This window comes from Strongylocentrotus purpuratus, unplaced genomic scaffold (assembly GCF_000002235.5).
Source record: "Strongylocentrotus purpuratus isolate Spur 01 unplaced genomic scaffold, Spur_5.0 spur5_scaffold_6, whole genome shotgun sequence".
Classification (NCBI taxonomy): Eukaryota; Metazoa; Echinodermata; class Echinoidea; order Camarodonta; family Strongylocentrotidae; genus Strongylocentrotus; species Strongylocentrotus purpuratus.
In genome coordinates, this window is record NW_022145612.1 from 1166717 (window position 1) to 1189879 (window position 23163).

The 23163-nt window shown below is 38.4% G+C and overlaps 1 protein-coding gene across 1 annotated transcript in view; it reads left to right on the top strand.

Annotated features, from left to right (window-relative positions):
* The first annotated feature begins 1860 nt into the window (after positions 1–1860).
* Positions 1861–23163, top strand: part of LOC100889038 (plexin-B1) — a 41574-nt gene continuing 20271 nt past the window's right edge. Inside the window, exons 1-13 of the mRNA XM_030972626.1 lie at positions 1861–2880; positions 10839–11063; positions 11794–11931; positions 13267–13382; positions 14408–14537; positions 16215–16368; positions 16920–17019; positions 17215–17329; positions 18193–18330; positions 19914–20015; positions 20833–20926; positions 22070–22260; positions 22755–22909. Coding sequence (XP_030828486.1) covers positions 1861–2880; positions 10839–11063; positions 11794–11931; positions 13267–13382; positions 14408–14537; positions 16215–16368; positions 16920–17019; positions 17215–17329; positions 18193–18330; positions 19914–20015; positions 20833–20926; positions 22070–22260; positions 22755–22909 — 2678 coding nt within the window. The remainder of the gene's footprint in view (positions 2881–10838; positions 11064–11793; positions 11932–13266; positions 13383–14407; positions 14538–16214; positions 16369–16919; positions 17020–17214; positions 17330–18192; positions 18331–19913; positions 20016–20832; positions 20927–22069; positions 22261–22754; positions 22910–23163) is intronic.

The following is a 23163-nucleotide window of genomic DNA, read 5'->3' on the forward strand; positions in this document are numbered from 1 at the left end:
CACCTCCCCCCCCCCCGATCTCCGAAAAAGGTAAAAATTACGTGTTTTTACACCCCCTCCCCCTGGATCCGCCACTTGCCAACCCTCCACTTTGTAGATAAGATAGGCTAAGCACGCATTTAAAGTACGCACAACATAATTACGTGAGTGACTACAAGCTGTCTTACAAACTGTATTCTTTCTTTTTTTAAATTCGTTATCACTGCTCGATTTGTTCAAGTTTGATCCCTCCTCAACATTAATTGAATTATCGAACCTTTGACCTGTGCCATAGTGTTTACTAAGCGTGCAATGAAGCTTGCAATATTAATGCAATAATGCTTCAGAAAGTTTTCCGACAAAATTTTTTTTTAATACTTCCTCGTTCGATATATTTCTACACACTGTATAGTACATTACATTCACAACAAACGACATCGAAGAGGTAAAGTACTCGCAACAATAATGTTAACGGGAAGTTTTCTGACAATTTAAAAAAAATAATACTTCCTCGTTCGGTATATTTCTGTACACTGTATGGAAAGAAATGGGTTATCAAAAAAAGATCATCGCAGCAAAAGGCTCAATTGTGATCCATTTCACAAAGATATATTGGAATTCAAATTCAAATGACACAAAATATGACATAAATCAAAAATCAAACATAAAGACATTTCATAAAAATTCATTGATCAAATTCAAATTTTTGTTTAAAAAAAAAGAGAAAGGGAGAGGTGTAGAGAGGGAGAGTTAGAGTGATGAGAAAGAGAGAGAAAGAGAGAAAGAAAGAACGAGAGAGAGAGACAGAGAGATGTAGGGGGAAAGAGAGTAAGAGACAGAAAAGGGGGTCCTTATTATTATACAGTTGAGGGGAGATGACAAGAAACATTCAGAAATGCAGAAAATCGATAAAACTATCAAAGGTCATTCACATAATGCAATCATGAACTGTGAAATTATTTAAAAAAATTATATTAGCATTACATTTTATTATAAAGAAAGTTTATAAAGTACATTACATTCACAACAAACGGCAATGAAGAGGTAAAGCACTCAAAACGTGAATGTGATTACGTGAGTAATTACAAGATGTATTCTCCATTTTTTAATTCGTTATTACTGCTCCAGTTGTTCAAGTTTAAACCCACCTCAATATTTATTTAAACATCGAACCTTTGAACTGTGCCATTGTGTTTACTAAGGGTGCAACGAAGCTTGCAATTCTATTGCAATAATTTCCGACAAAAATTGTTTGGACACATTACTTCCTTGTTCGATATAATCCTATACACTATAGAGTATATTACATTCACAACAAACGGCATCGGATACTTATTAGGTAAGGAACATGTTTATGGGGTTTTATATTTATTTATTCTTGATTTGATGTTTTATTGTTGATTAAAGTTATTATTGGTAGGTTTACATAAGAATATTTTGGCAAAATAACATTGCACACGCGCTAGCGACTTCTTTCGAAAAATCAACTCAAGGGATTTTCAATACCCCATTGTACATCTATATCCTATGGAAATCAAGTTCGGAATTTGCAATGTGCCATTGTAAAGTTCGCACGTTTCAAAAGATGATGGCGGATGAGGCTATATATTGAAATTGACTTAAATTATTTTCAAAAGTTTTACGATAATGTTCGTTTTTCAATCTCCATCCTTACACAACTTATCATTAAACATCATACCACTCACAAATATCATAATTAACTCTTTGATATACACTCAAATATAAACTCAATAAAACTCTTAAATACGCGCTCTAAGTCAATGTAACTTTGAAATAAAACTCATCATCTGGTAATCTTCCATTTAACATCTCTTAGGTTCATCATCTCGAACTACCAAGGATCGAATAAAAGAGACGATCATGCCACCAGTAGATGTTTTGAAGCTGGGCGCCGTGCTCTTCTGCTTGCTTCTTATCATTCCATCGATCTACTCAGCTCCTCTCTCCTCCTACCTGGTATCATCCTTTACCAGTCCTGACCCCACCCTACCATTCAACCACATCACCATCAACAACATCACTGGAGATGTCTATATAGGAGCACGGCAGAGACTCTATCAACTCAACTCAGACCTGACTCTCAAATACTCTGTGGATACTGGACAATGCCCTTTACCAAATGAAGATAATATAAATAATATCAAACTTCTTCTTGTAGCTCCATCACCTAAGGATAAGCTCATCACATGCGGTGGCTGTGATGGTTTCTGTGAGACAAGAAGCCTGACTAATATATCACATGATGTAGTGAGACATGAGCCTTCCACTAATCAGCTTGTTGTGACAACATCAGATGTACCCACTGTTGGAGCTGTTGTTTTAGGTGCTGACTTTGTAAGGAATGGCGAGGGTACTGTAGATGGTGGATTGTACTTATTTACAGGGATCAGTGATGCATCTCTGAGCTTACGATCTGTCTCAAAGCGCAGTCTTGTGGACCTGGGAATTGTACAACAGACATTAACACCGGAATCTTCTACCACACAGAACATTTGTAAACATTTGATCACTTACATGGAATATCTCTACTATTTCATTTCAAGGGGAGATTCTGTATACTTGGGGCGACTGTGTCGTAATTCATTAGATAGTAGTTTCGCATCCTACACAGAGATAGAACTACAGTGTGGATCTCACAATGTGATCCAGTCTGCTCATATCGGACCAGCAGGATCCCAGCTAGCTGACTCATTCAGTATTGAGAGTACCGATGACCTTCTGTATGCTGTATTCACAAGGGAGAGTTCATCTGCCCTTTGTATCTATAAGATGAGTAATGTCCAGCAGAGCTTTGAAGATGCTGTCTTGGGATGTATCCAGGGAGACAATAACGAGTTAGGAACAACAAACGACTACCTTCAAGACAGCTTTTGTTACTCAGTAAGTCAATTAATGTTCGAAGTATAAGGATTATCAGAGTTTGCTGTAGTTTTCCTGTGCATCCTTAATTTAACTTCCATTGAGTTAATGTAATTTGATTTGATTTGATTTGATTTGTTCTGATTTGATCTGATTTGATTTTATATAACATAATATGATTTAATAGATTGGATTGATTTGACCTGACTCGCCTTACACTATCTAAACATAATAACGCCGGTCTATTCTTTCTTGGAGCCCCCGCATAAAATCAACGTCAATTTAAGGCTACATAAACGAAGCAAATCTTATATTCATACGTTAAAATACGGATGTATATGTACTTGTGTAGATACAAGATGAAATAGGATATTGAATTCTTGTTTTCAATAGGATATTGAGTGAATATTATATATTTATTAATCTGTGTAGTATTATGTTGGGATGTACTAAAGTTATACATCAAGTTGAAAAACCCCATTCTGAAATGTGAAAGGGTAATCATCAAGCTTATATTTTTAAGAGATTTTGATTACTACTGATTTGTATGGGCAAAATTATTAGACCAAGTATTCAGGCGTACAAGTAAGACTGATGTAATGTATATGCGAATAATCGTATCCGGACACCTAACCCCTTAACATCCACCCTCCCGGATAACCACCCCCAGCCAACTACCCCTTAGGACAACTACCCCCTAGAGCAACCGCCCTCTAGGACGACTACCCCATGGGACGACTACCCCCTAGGACAACTACCCCCTAGGATAGTTGTCCGGGTGTCATAGGGGGTAGTTGTCTGAGGGGTAGTTGTCCGGGGGTAGTTGTCCTAGGGGTAGTTTTCTGGGGGTAGTTGTCCGGGTGGTTGTCTTAGGGGGTAGTAGTCCTAGGGGGTAGATGTCTAGGATAGTTGTCCCAGGGGGGGGGGGGGAGGTATTCGTCGTAGCGGGTGGTTGCCCTAGGGGGTAGTTGTCCAAGGCGGTAGTAGTCTAGTTCTGGACCCTATATTGATATTTTTTTATACTATAAACGTTAAGCCGAGTGATGGCGCGATCCTTAGTGATTGCGCGATCCCCACAAACCGACTAAGGCGGTAGTTGACTGGGGTTGTTATCCGGGGATGAATGTCCAGGGGTCCTAGAACCGCAAATAATATCCCTTTCAGTTTCTGATTCAAATAAGAAGAAAGATTTCTCTCTGTTGCAAGTAAATTGAAAATCGAATTGAGAAAATGTAAAACTGTTTTTGTCTAGTATTGGAGCAGTATCTCCAATATTACAGGGCCCCCTGGAAAACAGTACTTTGATTACTGACGGGGCTACCCTGTTAAAATAAAACGGAATAAATAAATAAATAAATTAAGTATCCCGAAGCTCTACTTCTGCCAGGCTCTGATTAGTGCACAACTAACTAGATTAGGTAATTTATTTTGTATACAAATATTTTTCACTGATGATATTGACACAGACATTTTTACAATAATACATTGTAAACCCAGACCCCTCATAATACAAGTTTAGACAGTCATCGCTCGCTCATATTGACATGTTACATACAACCAATCACGAAATCTGTGAAAATGCTCTCTAATTGCAAAATACAACATTACACAGGAGAGTAAATTGATTACATTTTCTCTCCTTGCCTAAACCATAATCACCTCTTCTGTCATGATCCCCATCTCCATAGAGAGGGTGTGACCGCGTAGAATGTTACCTGCACCGATCGTCCGCCTATTAGAGATCGATCGAGAGCGGACGATCGGTGCGGATTTTATCCGCGCAGAATGTCCGTGTCGGACATTCCGTGCGCGCCTCAAATGTCCGACGGACAATCTGTGCGGAAGAGGTCTCGCACCAATAGTCCGCCTGCCGCACCGAATGTCCGTACTCTAGTCCACACGTATACATATTTATTACAAGTATAAATATACTTAATGAATGAAACGACTGGATAACCGATATTTAGCTTTGCCAGATGACACTACAGGTCTTCCCAGCGCGGATCAAGGGGGGGGGGGAGGGCCTTGACCCCCAACCGCCAACAAAAAATGAGAGAGAGAGAGAGAGAGAGAGAGAGAGAGAGAGAGAGAGAAGGTAAAGCGGAGAGTAAGGGAAAGGAAGAAGAGGAAGAAGAAAAGAAAAGGGGGAACAAAGGAGATCGGGGGCGAAAGGCCTTCGCCACCCCCCCCCCCCCCCCAGCAAAAGAGAGAGAGAGAGAGAGAGAGAGAGAGAGAGAGAGAGAGAGAGAGAAGGAAGGAAAATAAGGGAAAGGGAAAGAAGAGACAAAGGGAAAGGAAGAAGAAGAAGAAAAAGGGAAAAGAAGAAGATCGGGAGGGGGGGGCGAAAGGGCTTTACCTCCCAGGCTGTTGCCCCCCCCCCCCAGCAAAAAAGAAAGAGAGAAGGAAGAGAAGGGAAAGAAAAAAGGGAAAAGACGAGATAAAGGGAAGAAAAGAAAAGAAGGGGGATATCAGTTGCAGTTTTCCCGCCAACAAGTTGGGGATCGGGGGGGGGGGGGGGGCAAATGGCCCTTGTCTCCCCCCTTCAACAGCAAATTTAAAAGAGAGAGAAAAGAAGAGAAGGGGAATGGAAAGAAAAGAAAGGTACGGAGATCAATTGTGATTTTTCCCACCAACGCGGTGTGGATCGGGGGCGAAAGGCCTTCGCCTGCCCTCCCCTGGCCCCTCAGCAAACAAATAGAGAGAGAGAGAGAGAGAGAGAGAGAGAGAGAGAGAAGGAAGGAAAAGAAGGGAAAGGGAAAGAAGAGAGAAGAGGAAAGGAAGAAGAAAAGAAAAAGGGGTCCGACAGGGCCTTGCCGCCCATGCTGTTGCCTCCCCCCCCCCCCGCAAAAACAAGAGAGAAGGAAGGAAAGGGAAAGAAACAAAAGAAGAAAAGAAAAGAAGGGATATCAGTTGCAATTTTCCTGCAAACAAGATGTGGATCGCGGAGAAAGACCTTTGCCTCTGCCCCCCCCCCCTCCCCGACCACCCCCACACCCTCCCCGCCAAAAAAGAGAGAAAGAATGGAAAGGGAAAGAGGAGAGCCAAAATGGAATACAAAAGAGAAAGAAGAAAAGAAAAGGGTGAAAAGAGGCAGAGATCGGTTGCGATTAATCCCACCAACATCGTGTGGATCGGGGAGAGGGGGAGGGGGCGAAAGGCCCCTGCCTCCCTCAGCAAACTTAAATGAGAGAGAGAGAGCAAAGTAAGGGAAGGGAAAGGGGGGAGGAAGAAGAAAGGTAGGGGAGATCAGTTGCAATTTGTCCCGATTTGTACCCTTACTAAATTATAAGAGAACGAAGACGATTCGTTGGACCGTTCTCGACTCTAAATCCTTGTTTGAATCAAGTTCCCCTTCCTCCGCGCGTAGCGCGGAAGCTCTGACGTTTCATCAGATTATTAAAGAAAGAAGACGATTCGATGTACCATTCTCGACTCTTAATCCTTAATGTTTTAATCAAATTCCCCCTTCCCCGCGCGTAGCGCGGAAGCTCTGGTGTTTCATTAGATGATTAAAGAAAGAAGACGATCCTATGTACCATTCTCGTCTCTTAATCCTTGTCTGAATTCATTTTCGCCCATTCCTGCACGAAGCGCGGAAGCTTTCACATTAGTGAAAGAAGACGATTTGTTGTATCGTGTCCTTCATGAACTCAGTTTCTCCCCTACCGCGCGAAGCGCGAAAGCTTTAACGTTTCAATAAATTATTAATCTTAATCCTTGTCTGTATTCATTTTCGCCCATTCCGCGCTTAGCGCGGAAGCTTTTACGTTTCATTAAATTATTCGTAAAAGAAGACGCTTCGTTGTATCGTGTACTTTGACGTTTCATTTGATCATTACGCTTAATCCACGTCTGAATTCAGTTGCCCCCCAACTGCCAACAGCTTTGCCCTTTTCACTGAATTATTAGAGAAAGAAGACGATTCGTTGTACTGTTCTCTATATTAATCCTTGTCTGAATTCAGTTTCCCCACTGAAAATAATTTGTGTTACAAATAAATTGTGACATAATAATCTTTCTCCAAAAATGAAAAACTTTTAGGAAATATCAGGAAATAAAATGAGTGAAAAAAACAAAAATAAAGATACAATGACGTGAATTTTGAAAAGGGTGAACGGAAACAACATAACAACTAGAGAACTATTTTATAAGTCATACTAATGTCCGAAAATCTTTCTCCTTGTCTCCGATCTCATCACGAAATCGTCCCAGAGTTCATCTATGTTTACACTGTCCAGGATTGTCTGATGTGCATTGCAGATTGTTATTTTTTCGCTTCGCGCTTAACATTTAGCTCGTTGCTTTTTGACGCTGCGTCTTTGCATTTGGCGCACTGCATTTCTATGATGCTGTTGATTGAACAAATTGAATAAATTCATCAATTCCTGATTTTATTTATTTATTTATTTATTTATTTCACTTCTTTATTCAGGGTAGTCTGTTCAGTATACAAAAATAAAAACCTGGTCTTCCACAGAGCCCTGATTATAAAAACAGCACAAATTAAAAAATTACATAAATTACAATTAGAACTGTACAATATCGGATTATTAAACATTTAACACAATATATGCATGGTTTAGATAATAATAAAAATCAACTACAAAATAAATTAAACAAAAACATGGGAATACATTAACTGAATATAAGATAAGATGAAGCCGTATGAGCGAGAATTCAATTTATTCTTGTCTCATATACGGTTGTCTTATTTACTTCGTATATACATGTATGTATTATGAAAATGAGATAGCAAAATGTGTATATTGATGGTCATTGGGGGGGGGGGGGGGGGGGGGGTAAGCGGAATTTTTTTTTTTTTTTTTTTCTTGGAGTCCCCCCAAAAAAATCGCAACGACTCAGCCAACCGAAAAGTCGCTCAGTGGAGGAGGGGGGGGGGGGGGGTAGTTAGCACAATTTTTTTTTTGGTCCTCGAAAAAGCCCAACCCCAAAAAAGGTAAAAATCGCGTGATTTTGCATGATTTTTTTCTCAAGGGGGGGGGGGCCGGGCCCCCCGGGCCCCCCCTGGATCCGCCACTGGTCATTAGTGTAGGAAATCTTCAAATGTTAATCAGGTACATGACTAAATTACTTGTCTGTTGCCTTACGAAAAAAATTATATTTAGTCAGGCCTGAATTGAGTCACAAAAACAATCATTGTGTTAAAAGGAAAAAAACATATTTGATTAAATTCGAAATTCCAAAATAATCTATACGATTGGAGAGCGAGTGCTCGTTTGTTTTTCTTCAAAAATTACTCAACTATAAATAGCTGGCCCGGATACTTGAGCCTCTCACAAAACGCAAGTATAGGCCTGATGTGTCGTCAGGGGCGTCGCTACACCTTTTCAGTGGGGGGGGGGGGGGGGGTATAGAGGCCAACGATTACCGACAAAACGAGCCACCAATTATCGACGAATTTAAATGTCCAAATATCTACAAATGTAACCCTATTTTCGTCGACGACATAAATATACAAATTATTTCGAGAACTTAGTAAGCATCATAGCTATATATTTTAATGCAGGCGCGTAGGTAGGATCTTATTTAAGGGAGGGGCGGTATTGAGCAAGCGAATCGCTTAAAGAGCACGCAAAGCGCTCCCTAGGTGGGGTAGGGGGTGGGTGAAAGGCCTCCCGCGCAAAGCGCGGTAGCTTAGACGTTTCATTAAATTATTATGAAAAGAAGACGATTTGTTGTACCGTTCTCGACTCTTAATCCTTGTCTGAATTCAGTTTCCCCGTCCCACGCGAAGCGCGGAAGCTTAGACGTTTCATTAAATTATTAAAGAAAGAAGACGATTTGTTGTATACCGTTCTCTACTCTTAACCCTAATTGTCTGAATTCAGTTTTCCCCCTCTCGCGCGAAGCGCGGGAGCTTCGACGTTACATTAAATTATTATGAAAAGAAGACGATTTGTTGTACCGTTCTCGACTCTTAATCCTTGTCTGAATTCAGTTTCCCCGTCCCACGCGAAGCGCGGAAGCTTAGACGTTTCATTAAATTATTAAAGAAAGAAGACGATTTGTTGTATACCGTTCTCTACTCTTAACCCTAATTGTCTGAATTCAGTTTTCCCCCTCTCGCGCGAAGCGCGGGAGCTTCGACGTTTCATTAAATTATTATGAAAAGAAGACGATTCATTGTACCGACTCTAAATCATTGTCTTCATTTTCAAAAATGTTTCTTTGTCCGATAAAAAGTGACAGTTCGAAGGGAAAAAAATTGCTGGCCGACCGACATAAAAAAAAATCCCACCGGCTTCAACCTGACACCCCCCCCCCTTTAGCGACGCCCCTGAATGTAGGGTGGCCTGAGCGAGTAGGCACAGGGCGTGCTTCTAAATTTACAGTGACACTTCGATAAAGACACCCTTATTTCATGATTGCGTGTGTTGAACTGCCCTGGGCTTTACAACTTTAAACCTCCAGGGTTTATTTTGCATATATAGGTATTTACATGTTTATTTATATAATAAAAGGAAATCATGAATATTCAAATATCATAGGTAGCAAATAAAGGATGACTAACAGAAGAATGACAACAAACAGATAGGAGAGGATGATCAAGCATAATGATGTGCACCAATCTATAAATATGAATTACTAAGTAGCCTGTTCACACTACAGCTCTACAGTAACAAAGCATTTGTAGCCTTAATTTTAAGCAGTTGAAGAAATTAATGTGTCATGTGACCGTAATTAAATGCCCATACCCCTGAGCTTCCGGGGGCTCTGCCCCCTGGACCCCACCTTGGGACCTAAGGCTGGCCCCTGGATGCTAATCTGACCTTAATTTTAATGCCTAAAACCCCTGCGCTTCCGGGGACTCCGCCCCTTGGACCATACGCCAAGTAGTGACCTGCCAGTGTCATGAATAAGGTATTAAAATATGCTCATCTGACCGTAATTAAATGCCCCTACCCCCGGGGCATCCGCCAATTTGTGCTACGCTCTACCTTATCTTAAATACTCTAGCCTCCCCCACTCACTTTCAACCCTATTTTTAATCACTTTTATTTCCCATTTAACTCCTTCATTAAACCTCGAAACGCCCCCAAATACTTGGAGCGGGGCCTCTACGAAGAGTATATACTAGTAGTGAGTTGGTTGATGTACGAAGCCACGTACAAAAGTATAATCGATTACAACAGTTGTGGGGCCGATATCACGAGTATGCCTTCATAAAATAAAGGTTCTAAAGAAAATATTCCCTTCTACTTTCAAAAGGACTGGCCCATTTGCTTTAACAAAATTGTAGAGTTATTATTATGTAATTTCTAGAAAAAATGTCAACCACATGATTTACAATGAGTCTAAATACATTGATTTGCCGAGTTGCTTCCTTTTATCAAATATACACGTAAAACAATGGGGGACAAAATGTGCGGATAGCAAACCGCACGGATTGTCCCTCGGACGATCCGTGCGAGTCACGGACGATCCGTGCGAGCAGAAAACCCGCATATTATGTCCGACGGACAAACGAAACTGGTAGGACAAACGGCGCGGTCACAGGCACCATGTTAGGACTGTCGTTGGAGATGATTTATTAAAGTTTACGCGCGTATAAAGTGTTATAAATATTCTCCATCTTTTTTTGCTGACAATTGGCTTTCACCTCACCGGATTCAGTCCGGTGTACAGTTTATGACGAAGATGATGGCTTGATATGAATCTCTACCAGTATGCTAGTGGAATGATTCCCCTCTCTGCCTAACCCAGCACCACTTTTCTTCATGGGGTACATATACGTCCACCTCACCTGTCATAGGAAGACAGCTGGCCATTATTTTAAGCTTTCATTCTATATTTATATAGTCCATATACAGCCTATTAGGAAGAAGAGTAATGCTTCTCTATATTGGGATACCAGTGGAATGGTTCCCCTTTCTGACACATCAAAATTACCTGTATCTTTCTCCCTCCATTGTGACACTGTCATTGCCATTATCTCTCCGTATATGCTCTTTTGGCAGTTTCCTGACACATACACTCCACCAGATACAGCACAGTGTACAGCTTATTTTAGAGATGGGGATGAACCTCCTGCGACTCAATACCGGTATGCCAGTGGTACAGTTCCCCTCTCTGCCTCACCCATCTTCACCATTCCTGATGTGATACCCACCTCCATTGTGATAACCATAGAGAGACAACATAATGTGGCATTCATGGGAGATACACAAGGATACCTACATAAGGTTAGTGAACATATGCATACAGGTGAAGGATAACCACAGTCCTAAGGTATTAACTGGACAGATAACAAAATTATAAATTTATTCAGGAGGCCTTGTTTTGACTTTACATAAGATTGGGAATATGAAAAGTATCTGAATACAAGTAATATTTTCACTCCCCTTTTACTGAGCACATTCAAAGAGGAGGAGCTGGCTTCTCAATTAGAAAAGAGAACGAAATAAGATGAAAATCACAAAGTGGCACAAGGAGTGAAATATTATCTAGAGCAACACAAAAAACTATACCGTAATATGGACTTAAATTCCAAAGATAATAGTGCATATCCAGCTCTAATTGGGGACTACAGGAGGGACTTGAAATTGGTCAAAATACCAGCCAACATCGTGAAGATGGATGAATATGTAATATGGCACTCTTCTTTCAAGACACACCTGTGCCCCCATCGTAGTAATAGCTGGAAAAGACTACCCAGAAAAGACATCGAGGATTGATTGTTTATCAATAGATATTAAGTTGATTGATAGACTACATGTACATTGTGTTTTAGTTGTAAAAATTTACAAATTTATTTACCCTTTTTTAACCTTTTTTTATCCAGCATAATACGGTACAGAATTTTGATGAAGAAAGTAATTGATATGATTATGTTCTTGATGTATGGGCATGCACACTTGTAGAATATTATTTTAATTGATATATTTTATCATTCTAATTTGCTTGTTTTTCCAGGTTAATATTGTGAATAGCTCATTTGGCTACGTCTATGAGACTGTCCCTCTTGGAAGTGGATCTGTTTTACAAGACACGTTTCTTGATGAATCTACAGAGCAGATAACATTGGCCACAAGTTCAGACCAAGGCTCACAGGTAGGTTATACAAGTATCAATGTGTGAGTAAGGTAGTAATGCCAAGGTTCTTGATAAATTAGTGGGGGCGCGACTTATGGTTCTTTTATTCTCTTTCTACACATATATTGCTTAAATTTAAAATCGAAAATTTTGGGGGTGTGAGGTTTTTTTTAAGGGGTGGGGGGGGGGGGGGGGGCTTGAGCCCCAAGCCCCCTCTAGTACAGCCACTGGCCAATGCATGTACTAATGTCGTTCAGTTTACTGGTTCCAAACAGCAGAGCTCTTACATGAGGTTCATCGCAACATCATTCAGGCTTCGCTGATGTGATTCCTCCGCCATTGTTTAGCACACAATTGTTTGGAACCGGCTACCTTGGCAACTTGGCTAATATGACGTCACACTTTGATACTCTATTGGTGTATGCACATTTGGTTATTACATACATATAACCATAATGTTTAGAATGAAATCTTTATATATACATGTACATGTATGTTTCTTGCCTGGTACTGAAGTTCCAATTAATTAACCTTGTCACTCAAATTGAATTGCCCTTTGTAGAGTCTCTTTCCAAATGAAGAATTGAAGCGTTAAATTGTCAGTGTAGTATTATAATGCCACTCTGTGATTCAGATGATGATTAATTTGTATACAAAATTTTAACTGACTTAGAATCTATATATTTTTTAATGTACAATGTGATTTCATTTTTGAATGCCCTGATTTATCTTTTGAGTGGAAACAATTAATCAAAAAGGTGAAATGTAAAGTACATGTATTCTCTCTGTTCGTAAATCTTCGGACTTTTCTACCCTTTTTTCCCATATGTTATTACTTAAAATTGAATGACTGTATGCTATCGTGAAAATACCGAGCTCAACCTTGCTAGGTATATATCTTCTTTCATAATGATTAACATTTAAAAGGTAGAAATTATTTTGATCTGGTTATTTGGAGTGATGTAAATAAATATTTGCAAGTTTGAGTGCGCAAAACGGTGAAGGCACTTGTTGGCAGACAAGTCATAATTGTGCTTGCTCTGAATTTGATGTGCATATAAGTGAACTCTTAAGCCCTGTCTGGTCCTTCTTATGATATAAATCTCCCCCTCCTTTTTTTCACTAGATTTTCATTTGTTTACTGTTTTAATGTCTCGTATAGCTTTGGAGGATAACTTTATGTTTTGAAACAATATATTAATCCTTTTTTGTGTTGGTCCGTTTAAAGGTCTACTTATTTTACCAAATACAAAACAATACATGGTGAGCATGGATATGTGAATCAGCTTCATCAACATAACACAAATAACTTGTTCGATAAATTGATCTTCATGTTATACACACAAAATGTAGGTCCTGACATTGGATTTGACAAACTGTGGTCAATACCAGACCTGCGATGAATGCATTGGAGGAAATGGAGGAAATGATGGAGACCCTTACTGTGGATGGTGTACTCTAGACGCAAGGTGGGTGCTTTTGTATAAATGGGGGAAAAGATGGAGACTCTCACTATGGATGGCGTACTCTAGAACAGCTTTTCAACCTTTTTTAATTTGAGACCTACAAAAGTACTATGAATGTAAAACATGACACACACGAAGTAGAGAATGAATTCTGTGGAAATTGTGAAATGGCATATCTGGGTAATTATTGCACCAGGGCCTAACAATAGCACCTCCCCCCTCCCCTCCCCTCTCCAAACTATCAACTGTTAAATAAGCGGTAGACTCCCATTTCTAATCCTCAAACACATATTTTTCTTGAAATTTTTACCCATTATAGGCATATGGGCGTATTGTCACGAGGGGGGGGGGGGCACTGGCTGAATATTATTAAACCATCCTGTGCATAATTGTAAAAGAAGGAAAAGAAACTGATGATTTTAATTTGTCATCAAAAATACTCTACATAAAAAATTATGATACAAAAAATATATGCAGGCACCTCGCTTCCCGAATATAAGGTGATGTCCGACCTAATATTGGATTATTAAATTCCTTGCAATCGAACGGAAGAATTTCTAATTTTGAACATCTCTAAGAGATAGTCTGTTCGCTTCTTCTAATGGGATGCAAAATTAATGAAATCTCAGGAGAAATATAGTCAAGGAATTTAGCAAGGTAACCAAAAGTTAAGTTGTCTTGTAAACGTTGAACCATTGCAAAGTTTGTTGAAGATGCAATACCGTATATTAAACAAGAGGATGATGAAACATAATAGGGAGAAAAAAACGAGAATGATTAGATATTTTGAACCCTTTGTATAATATAAACAGTATCCAATTAGGGCGCAAGAGTACTAGATCCTGAACAACAAATGCGAGGGAGAAAAAGGCAACCTATAACAATAAATTTGTGGAGTTTATACCCTCAAAAGTCTGTTTTAAATGCACTTCACCCTGCATTTAGAGTTTAATAAAAGTAAAAATCATCCATGGATGATATCATAAAATCTTATGAATTGATTCTCTACACTCCCATTTATTCTAAAGGTGCACAAGATATGAGGCATGCTTGTTAGGTGATGAGTCAACTCGATGGTTACCATACAATGCCGTACAGTGTGTATCCATCTCAGATGTCCAGCCAAACAGTCTGCCTTATCGTCAGACACAACAGGAAGTAAATACAATTGTAATTTCACTGTCTCAAATTTCCTTTTCCCGTCTGCATATCCATGCTGGTCTGAACCCTTTAAAGGTGTTTAAAATATATTTTGTACTTTATACGTAAATATCAGTTATAAGTGATACTTGACTAGCTTACTTATGATTTAGGACAAACCATGCAGAGACTGCTGACATGATCAGTTATAACAACAACAACAAATATTGCATTAGTTTTCCATTTTCATTACAACGTCTGAAATATCATAGCCAGGGAATGAAATACAACTTATTAAAAGTGAAAGCAATAACATAATAATAACTAGATTTGTAATACTTGTTTGGAACAAGTATAGGTGGGCTGATCCAACAAAAAATTGAGACAATATGAAGGGTAAATTTGAGATAGCTTTTTGTCTCAGCTACAACATACTCGAAGTTCAGCGTAAATGAAGCTAAAACAACGTAGATATTGCTCGCGAAAGACGGGAATGTAGAATCAAGTTTTGAGAAAAAGTCATGTCCCCTAGAGAATACACGCAAAATGTGAAAAATTGACATGCCTCCTTTCATCGCAAAAATACGCCATGATGCCTTTGTCAAAATGAAAAATTGTGAAACTGGATTTGTAGAGAATTGACTCAGCTAGAACATATCACAATTTTGAAGAAAATCGATCAATTTTTAGAAAGATACAATCAATTTTCCAAAAATATGCTGACGTCATAATAGGCAAATTGAAATTTTGAGTTCAGAGGCCATTATGATGACGTCATGAGTTAATTGAGGGTCAAATGAGACATGAAATCATATCTCTGATTCATACTCTATTAAAATATGAAAAAATATTGGGGTCACCGTGCATCCTAAAGAGCTACAATGGATTTTGTATAGGCATGTTTTTGCCACTATATGCTATGTATTACAAGAGCTCGCGCGCACGGAAATTTTCGTTCAACGGTCGATCATTCCATTATTAATAGTCATAAAGAGACAAACATGGTATCAATTTGTTTGTAAAAATATGTGGAATATTATGAAAGAAAAAAAAATGGCGATTCTATGTTGTGTAATAGTTTTACGCGCAAAAACGCGCGCGCATGCGCGTGTGCGCGATTTTTTTCAAAATGCTTAGAATGGCCTAAAACGTATGCAAAATGATTTTGAGACGATTTTGAGCATTTGAACATTTTGCACGCGCATTGACGCGCGCGTTATTTGACCTGAAATTGACCGGGCGGATATTGACCTTGATCATGATAAATATGAATGAGAAATAGCTTTTGGTTATGAAGATATGATCATGAGTTGTTTTTCGTAAAATTTTACAAAATGGCGCCTAGATGACGTCATCAGTAAAGGTCAATGTTGAAAACATTATTGTGCTTTGTACATATGCCTATACACATGTGTGTTAAATTTGAAGGCATTTGATTGAGCCATTTTCAAGTAATCGTGCTTACAAAAAAGTGGTTAGATGTAAGAAAAATAAATAAATAAATAAAGGCAATTCTAACGAAATTATAAGGTGGTCTGTACGTTATACAGCCCACCTGATAATAATAATAATAGCCTAATAGTCCACTCCAAATTTTATTAAACCGAAACGGAAATTGTAGAATGACATGTGAGATTTCCTGTGCATGTGAGTCCTGTTGAGAAATCACACTCTTTTTGCCCATTCTTGTTATAGATTACCATCACAGTACAACAGCTCCCAGATCTTAGGAGTAGCTTTCAATACATGTGTGCCTTTAACTCTTATGAGGTCTCTGCTACAACTACCGGTAATACTGTAACCTGTTTATCCCCTCCTGCAAACAGCATACCTTCAATTCCAGATGGAAGTAAGTACATGTAAAGATGAAATGTGTATCAGTGCGGATCGTACATGTACACGTACATTGTCTTAGCTAATCTAATCACATCCATCTGAATAAATAGCATGTGCTGACTATTGATACCTAATTAAAATACCAATACCTGTTTAAAAAAATCATTGAAATTGGGTACATCTTTTGTTATCTAATGTAGTTATTTATTTTGCTGTTGTTGACATTTTTGAAAGACAACTCATTAAAGCACAAGAGACATGCAGGAATCCACGAAGTATATTGGGTTGAGCGTTGAACACAAGGTGAAGTGTTTTTTTATTTGGGACCTTCCCATCGTATAAAGGTACACGTAGGACAGATGTAATCATCATATTTTTCTCTATCTAGTTGTCGTTTAATAATCTGCTTGATTATTCGTCGACAGTTACCAGTACCACTGACCCTCAACAATTATTGATATAAGACGAAAAACAGAAAGTGGTTCATCTTCATTCACTCATACATGATTTTGTCTGCATTAAAATGATTAGTATGTTTAATATTTCTTTTCATTTGCTTGCTAGTGTACTTCTTGAACTTGCCTCTGTCTGTTGTCTCAACTGAAACTAGTGTCGACTTTGTGACCACTGATTACTTCTTCTTTGACTGCAGTCACATTAAATCGTAAGTTCTTGGATTCATTAAACTTCAGCAAGCTATTTTATCTATGAGTTCTCGTTGGTATTGGGGTTGTTTATAATGAACAAATTTGAATTTCTGGCAGTATTGTAGAAAGGGTTTCACTTGCATCATTGTGAATAGTAATAATAATAGTTTGGTATTAGTTTTAATACAACAGTCATTTTCAATTTCTTGCAGATGTTCATCTTGTGTTATGACCCGCTTCCCATGTGACTGGTGTGTTTATGAAAACAAATGCACAGACGATAGCAACTCATGTCAAACGGGAGATACAGTCGTTTTTGGAGTAAATGTAAGCAATTCATGCAGAGACACCAGTTTTCAAACGAAAGTGTTTTCATGCCATAGTTTCAGCTTTCCTATGGTGCAAATAGATCACTGTATATGGTTTTCATGCCCTCGCATAAATTATGTCTGGCATCCTAAAGGAATGAAATGTACATTTATTGACACGAAGGTCAATGTCTCTTGGTCAAATAGTAATTACACTGGGAAGAGAATGTCAAGAACTGGAGTGGACTAAAACTGCAAGAGTGCACCAGAATGGTAAAAGTGAAATGGAGAGACGTTGCAATCAATCTCCGAACCGGGAGAAAATACTTAGATAGATAGATAATAATAATAATAATAGCTTGTTCTTATATAGCGCTTTTCAGGACCGGGGGCCCTCACAAAGCGCTTTACAGATAAGTATATTACTATCCCGGTCATTGGATTCAGGCTTACCCGCACACAATGTATGCACATTCTCCACTCCCTGGGGAGCATTCCAGCCAGGCGTCATTTTTACATGCGCACATGTAAATCCTATCGGGTACCCATTTAACACCTGGGTGGAGAGTGGCAAATGTAGATCAATGTCTTGATCAATGTTAGTGCTATGGCGGGACTTGAACCACGGACCTTGTGATCCACAGTCCGGCGACTTATCCACTCGTCCACAACACCTCTAGTCGATAGACTAAATACACAGGTTTAAGTAATAAATTAGACTACTGCTCATTTAAGCATGCAGATCTTGCTTGCTTTATTACTATAATTATGTACATGTAATTATATTATTAAACATTTTTATAGCACACATATGAACTAAGCAAGGGATGCTCAAGGTTACCGATTTCCGTGCTCACATGTTCTGTATGTTCGTCCCTATAGAATCCTGATGGTGCTGGAAACGTAGGACAGGGGTTTTGCCCTCAGCTGCTTGGAGCAACAGAATCGTTTCTTATACCAGTCATGATTTCTTCCGGCTTCTCACTTTCTGCAAAGAACCTTCCTACAGATCAGTTAAAGGTAATTATATTATTATGAAGCTAGTAGGGATACAAGAGATTCACTAGTGCATATAGTGAAAACAATGTGTTGGAAGTGGACTTACATTATATGTGTTACCTCTTCACCTCTTTAAGTTACGAGCAGATTATGAACAAGACTTGACTTCGGTCTGCCAGTATGAATAGTATATGGCATTTACACGTACATTTATCTTAAAGTTCCGACTAGTAAATTTGGACTGAAGCAATGTACATTACCGTGATTCAATTTTCTCCAATTAAAAGACCTTAGTTTCCTTATTATTTATAACAAGCACAATACATTATGACGAACAAGAAACGACAAGACACGACTTAAAGGGCCCTGACATCGAAAAAACAATTGTATTCCTGTTGGTGTGCAGTCCTCATCTCATATTTTAATATGTAAACTTCTGAATTTGTTTCAAAGATTTTTAAATATTTGTTGAAACATTTGTTTTTCAAACTTGTTAAGCTCCACCCCAAAAACCTCCATATCTCATTTCCCTTGTGACTTCATCTGTCAGTCATTAATGAGCTAACTTGAGAAAGTGGCATGTAACTTTGCCAAAGTTGACTACCTTTTACAATACCACAAACAATAGCAACATATAATTTGCTATGTTGTTATGTCAGACATGTCAGACTAAACTAATATTCTGGAATAGACAATAGTATGTAATTTTCCCCAGCTAAAGGCCCGGTCAAACAGAGGGGACGCATGGGGGACGCACGGCCGGCGCAATGAAAATCGGAAAAAATCGTGTGCCCGACGTTTTTTCAGGATTTGGGAGAAGCTAGCGAGCTGACACCGAATGCATAGCGTATTGCTAGCGCGCTGCGCGTATACAGGGCGTGTGCTCCACGTATGTGTGGCGTTGGTCTAGCGCGCTCCGCGCATGTCTGGCGTCCTTTTGGCGTGTACATTCATTCGTCGAGCTCCGGGCACACTTTTGAGCATGCTCAAAAAATCCCGACGCACACAGCGAATTGCGACGAATGCATCCAGCGTTGGTCCAGCGCGCTCGACGAACGAGTTACGAATGATGACGCACATCTAGCGAACGACAACGCACTGGCCAAACTTGCAAATTTCCAGTGCGCTGGCTGTGCGTCGCCCATGCGTCCCCTCTGTGTGACCGGGCCTTTAGCACCTTTATATAATATAATTGCATGCTTCCATACATATGTACAATACATCATCATTGCCTTTGTCTTCCTGGTGATGCTACAGCATGTCTGACATAGCAACTTGTTGCTATTGTATTACGTATTGTAACAGGTGGTCGACTTCGGCAAAGATACATACCACTTTCTCAAGTTAGCTCATTGATGACTGACAGATGATGTCACAAGGGGAATGAGATCTGGAGGTTTTGGGGATGGAGCTTAGCAAGTTTGAAAAACAAATATTTCAAAAATTATTTAAAAATCTACGAAACAAATTCAGAAGTTTACATATCAAAATATGAGATGAATGCAGGACTACACACCAACAGGACTACACTTGTATTTCGATGTCATGGGCCCTTTAATACTACACATATCTTTGCAAAAACATCACTGTTTGTATATTTCCAGGGCCCAGTAACATATGACTGCATCCTTGACATTGAAGGAGAAGAAGTGAGAGTACCTAGTACCACTTTTAATGAAACCTACATTCTCTGCAATGATAAACAGGTAAAATCTTGAGTTATGCTCAGTTGCTCACAGCACTTTCAGAACTTTCAGAACTTTCCAAATAACATCAAAATGAAGACATATTGTGCAAGTATTCATAGAAGGTCATAAGTCTACTCTAAAATGTTAACCTGTATATTTAATATAAATTGTGTGGCGAATTAATTTACATACGAAAAAAGAAAATGATTATGTTGTTAAATCAAAGAGTAGTTTGAAGGTCCTTGCGTGGTTGTGTGAATATCTTTTTGTCAACCTTTCTTGTCGTTTATTTGTAGCAGATTAAAGATTACTGAAATACCAGATATATTGCCTTTTGTTTTCCAACTACTATTTGGTTACTGCTAAAATTATACTGAAGAGATGATTGCGAGTACAAAAAGACATACTGAAGCTTTTCGTGGTGCACATTGTTCCTTAAGTTTCCATCTATGTTGCCTGATTACGGCTTTCCGTTCCTTATTGTGCTTTACTCCGATTGAGTGGAAGACCAAAAGCTTCAGCATGTATCTATTCACTGATATTCTTACTGGTAAACTACTTGTATATCCAAAGTCTATGATATACATATTTGTAAAGTCTTTATTTGTTACGGAATGAAATCCTGAGATCACCACATTGTTTGAGTATATGATACAGCTAAATATTACTTGGCCAAAGTAAACTGTGGTGTTCACTGTTTGTTCCACTATAGTTGACCATAGTGAGAACAGCTTGTAACCATGTGGATAGATTTGGACTGCAAGTCCCATGTACTTCCAGACATCTTCTCTCTCCTTCTGTTGTCATACAATTGTGTTTTATTGTTTGTTTTCAGTACATGTACAATGAAAATATCCTCGAGAATAATATCAGTGTCTCTGTAAAGTGGAATGGACAGAACAGCATAGATGACCTGTCAGAAACGCATGGTTGGTACAGTATTACATCATAGTTTAAAAGTAATCTGTCCCATTTAGAGGCCAGAAAATGAAAAGGTTAAATTCAAACGGCATTTGAAAGAACTTTACTCAAAACGAAAGGCCTTGAAAATGGCTTAAAGTGGGGGGAAAACGACCATTAGTTGTCGAATCGACTTAAGTGATTGCAATCACAAGTAATAATCTGATTTTCAGACCCTTTAACCGAATGGTAGTACGTTTTGTGCTGCAAAAAGATTCAATCAGTTTAATTTTGGCCATTACAAGTAGTGGGTTAATGATGTAGAAATATGCTTTAAACCTGTTACAGCTCATGTCATATATGTTATTCAGATGTCAGTCAGTCACTTAATAGTGTCTGACAGTGAAGTCTGGAAGTTAGACGGGTTTCCTTGCATAATGTGAATACTAGGACACTGATAATGTTTAAGTTTCATAGATACGTACATGACATATTCATAATTCCTGCAAAGTTCTACATAATTTGATGTTAGCTACATGTGAAAAAAATTAGATCTAAAAATAAGTATTCACAAGTTTCTGCTTCAAATATTACATGTAATATTACATGTAATACACGAAAAAGTAAATTGTGAGTAAACCAGTAGACAAACGTAAAGAAAGTGAGGTAAGCCCAAATGCCAATCTAAATTTATTTTTCACTAGAACAATACTCCTTTTGAATATTGTAAATATTGTAATTAAAAACTAGTTGAATGTGTCATAAAAATTACACCTGTGCATGCAGTTGGAAGGATGGATTTACTTCTTCTGTTTTGTGATCGTTCCCTGAGGGTATTATTATGTCTACTCTTTATCACTGTAATATTTGAGAAAATGGTCAGTCTTAAGGATTGATGATGAACCCTAATTATTCAGTTTTGAAATTCTTACAATAAGGCGAAGTATGGGTATGTAGTAGTCTGGCACAATTTTAATGGCAGCAGTATTCTTGTGAATGCTCTTGCATGTTTAAAAAGTCTTTCCAAAAATGTCATTGTGAAATTAAACAATTGTCTAATATGTCATAAAAATCGGTAACAAATTAGTCTGAAGAAATACTAGACTTCCGAGCTGCATCGAATGAATATTTTTGATGAAGGTTTTTTGTTTTGTTGATTTGTTTAATTGCAGTCACCATTTACAAGTGTTCAGTTAACAGTGGAAGTTGCAGTCGATGCCTTTCCCGAGATGCAACTCCATCAATCTTGAAGTGTGGTTGGTGTGGTGATGACTGCAATGTCATGCAAAGTGAAGTTTGTCAGAACAACCTGTTTATCCATCAGAATGAAACACAGTTATGTTTAGCACCAGTTATCACTGATGTAAGAGAATATTTGTTCGTACAGGATATAAATCCAAACTATTAAGTCTTTCAGATATGCCACGATAAACCGCAATCGTTGTTTTTCATAACGAAGCAAGTCTAAAACGCTTCCCATTTCTGTATGTTTTAACACATGTAAAGCTTATGAAGGGAATATTCGTACGACCTTTGTTGCGCCCAGTTTCATTCATATACACGTTTTAAAAAGCGGCGTGGCTTACCGCGACATATCTGAGCAAGCCTTAAATCTTTGGAAAATGTTGTAATGTTAAGAATTATTTTAATATAAATGTACATATAATTGATATTCATTATTAGTGTTATACATGTACACATAGGGAATCTTATATTTGACGCATGATAAGTACAAACAAGACAACAAGATTCCCAAATGTGGAATTATTCCTTTTAACGGTAGTGATAGACTGAAGCAGTAGGATATAAAGAGGTTTGATGGGATCAATTTATAATTTCTTTTGTCTTTTCCTGAAGTTTGACCCCTTGTCAGGTCCTATCAATGGCCGTACAAGATTAGAAATCATCGGAACCGACATAGGAGTGGTATTTGATGATGTACTTCAAATTCTTATTCAAGACTTGCAGTGTGATTTGACAGACATGGGCGAATATTACCAGCCAGGACAGAGGTATATCTTATATTTACTCTTATTTATCAATTTTACTTCAGTTTTCTGACAGGTGTATATAACACAATGTTCAGAATGAATTTTAACATTATACAAAATATATACGTGTATACAAATTCATCTCGTACTAATCTAATTTTGATAATCTTGTACAAGGAGTAACTAATTGTTAATAGCAAATGATATGCGTAAAATGCATTTCACCATTTATACAACTGCATATAATAGTGTTTCAAAATGATGCAAAATCCTTT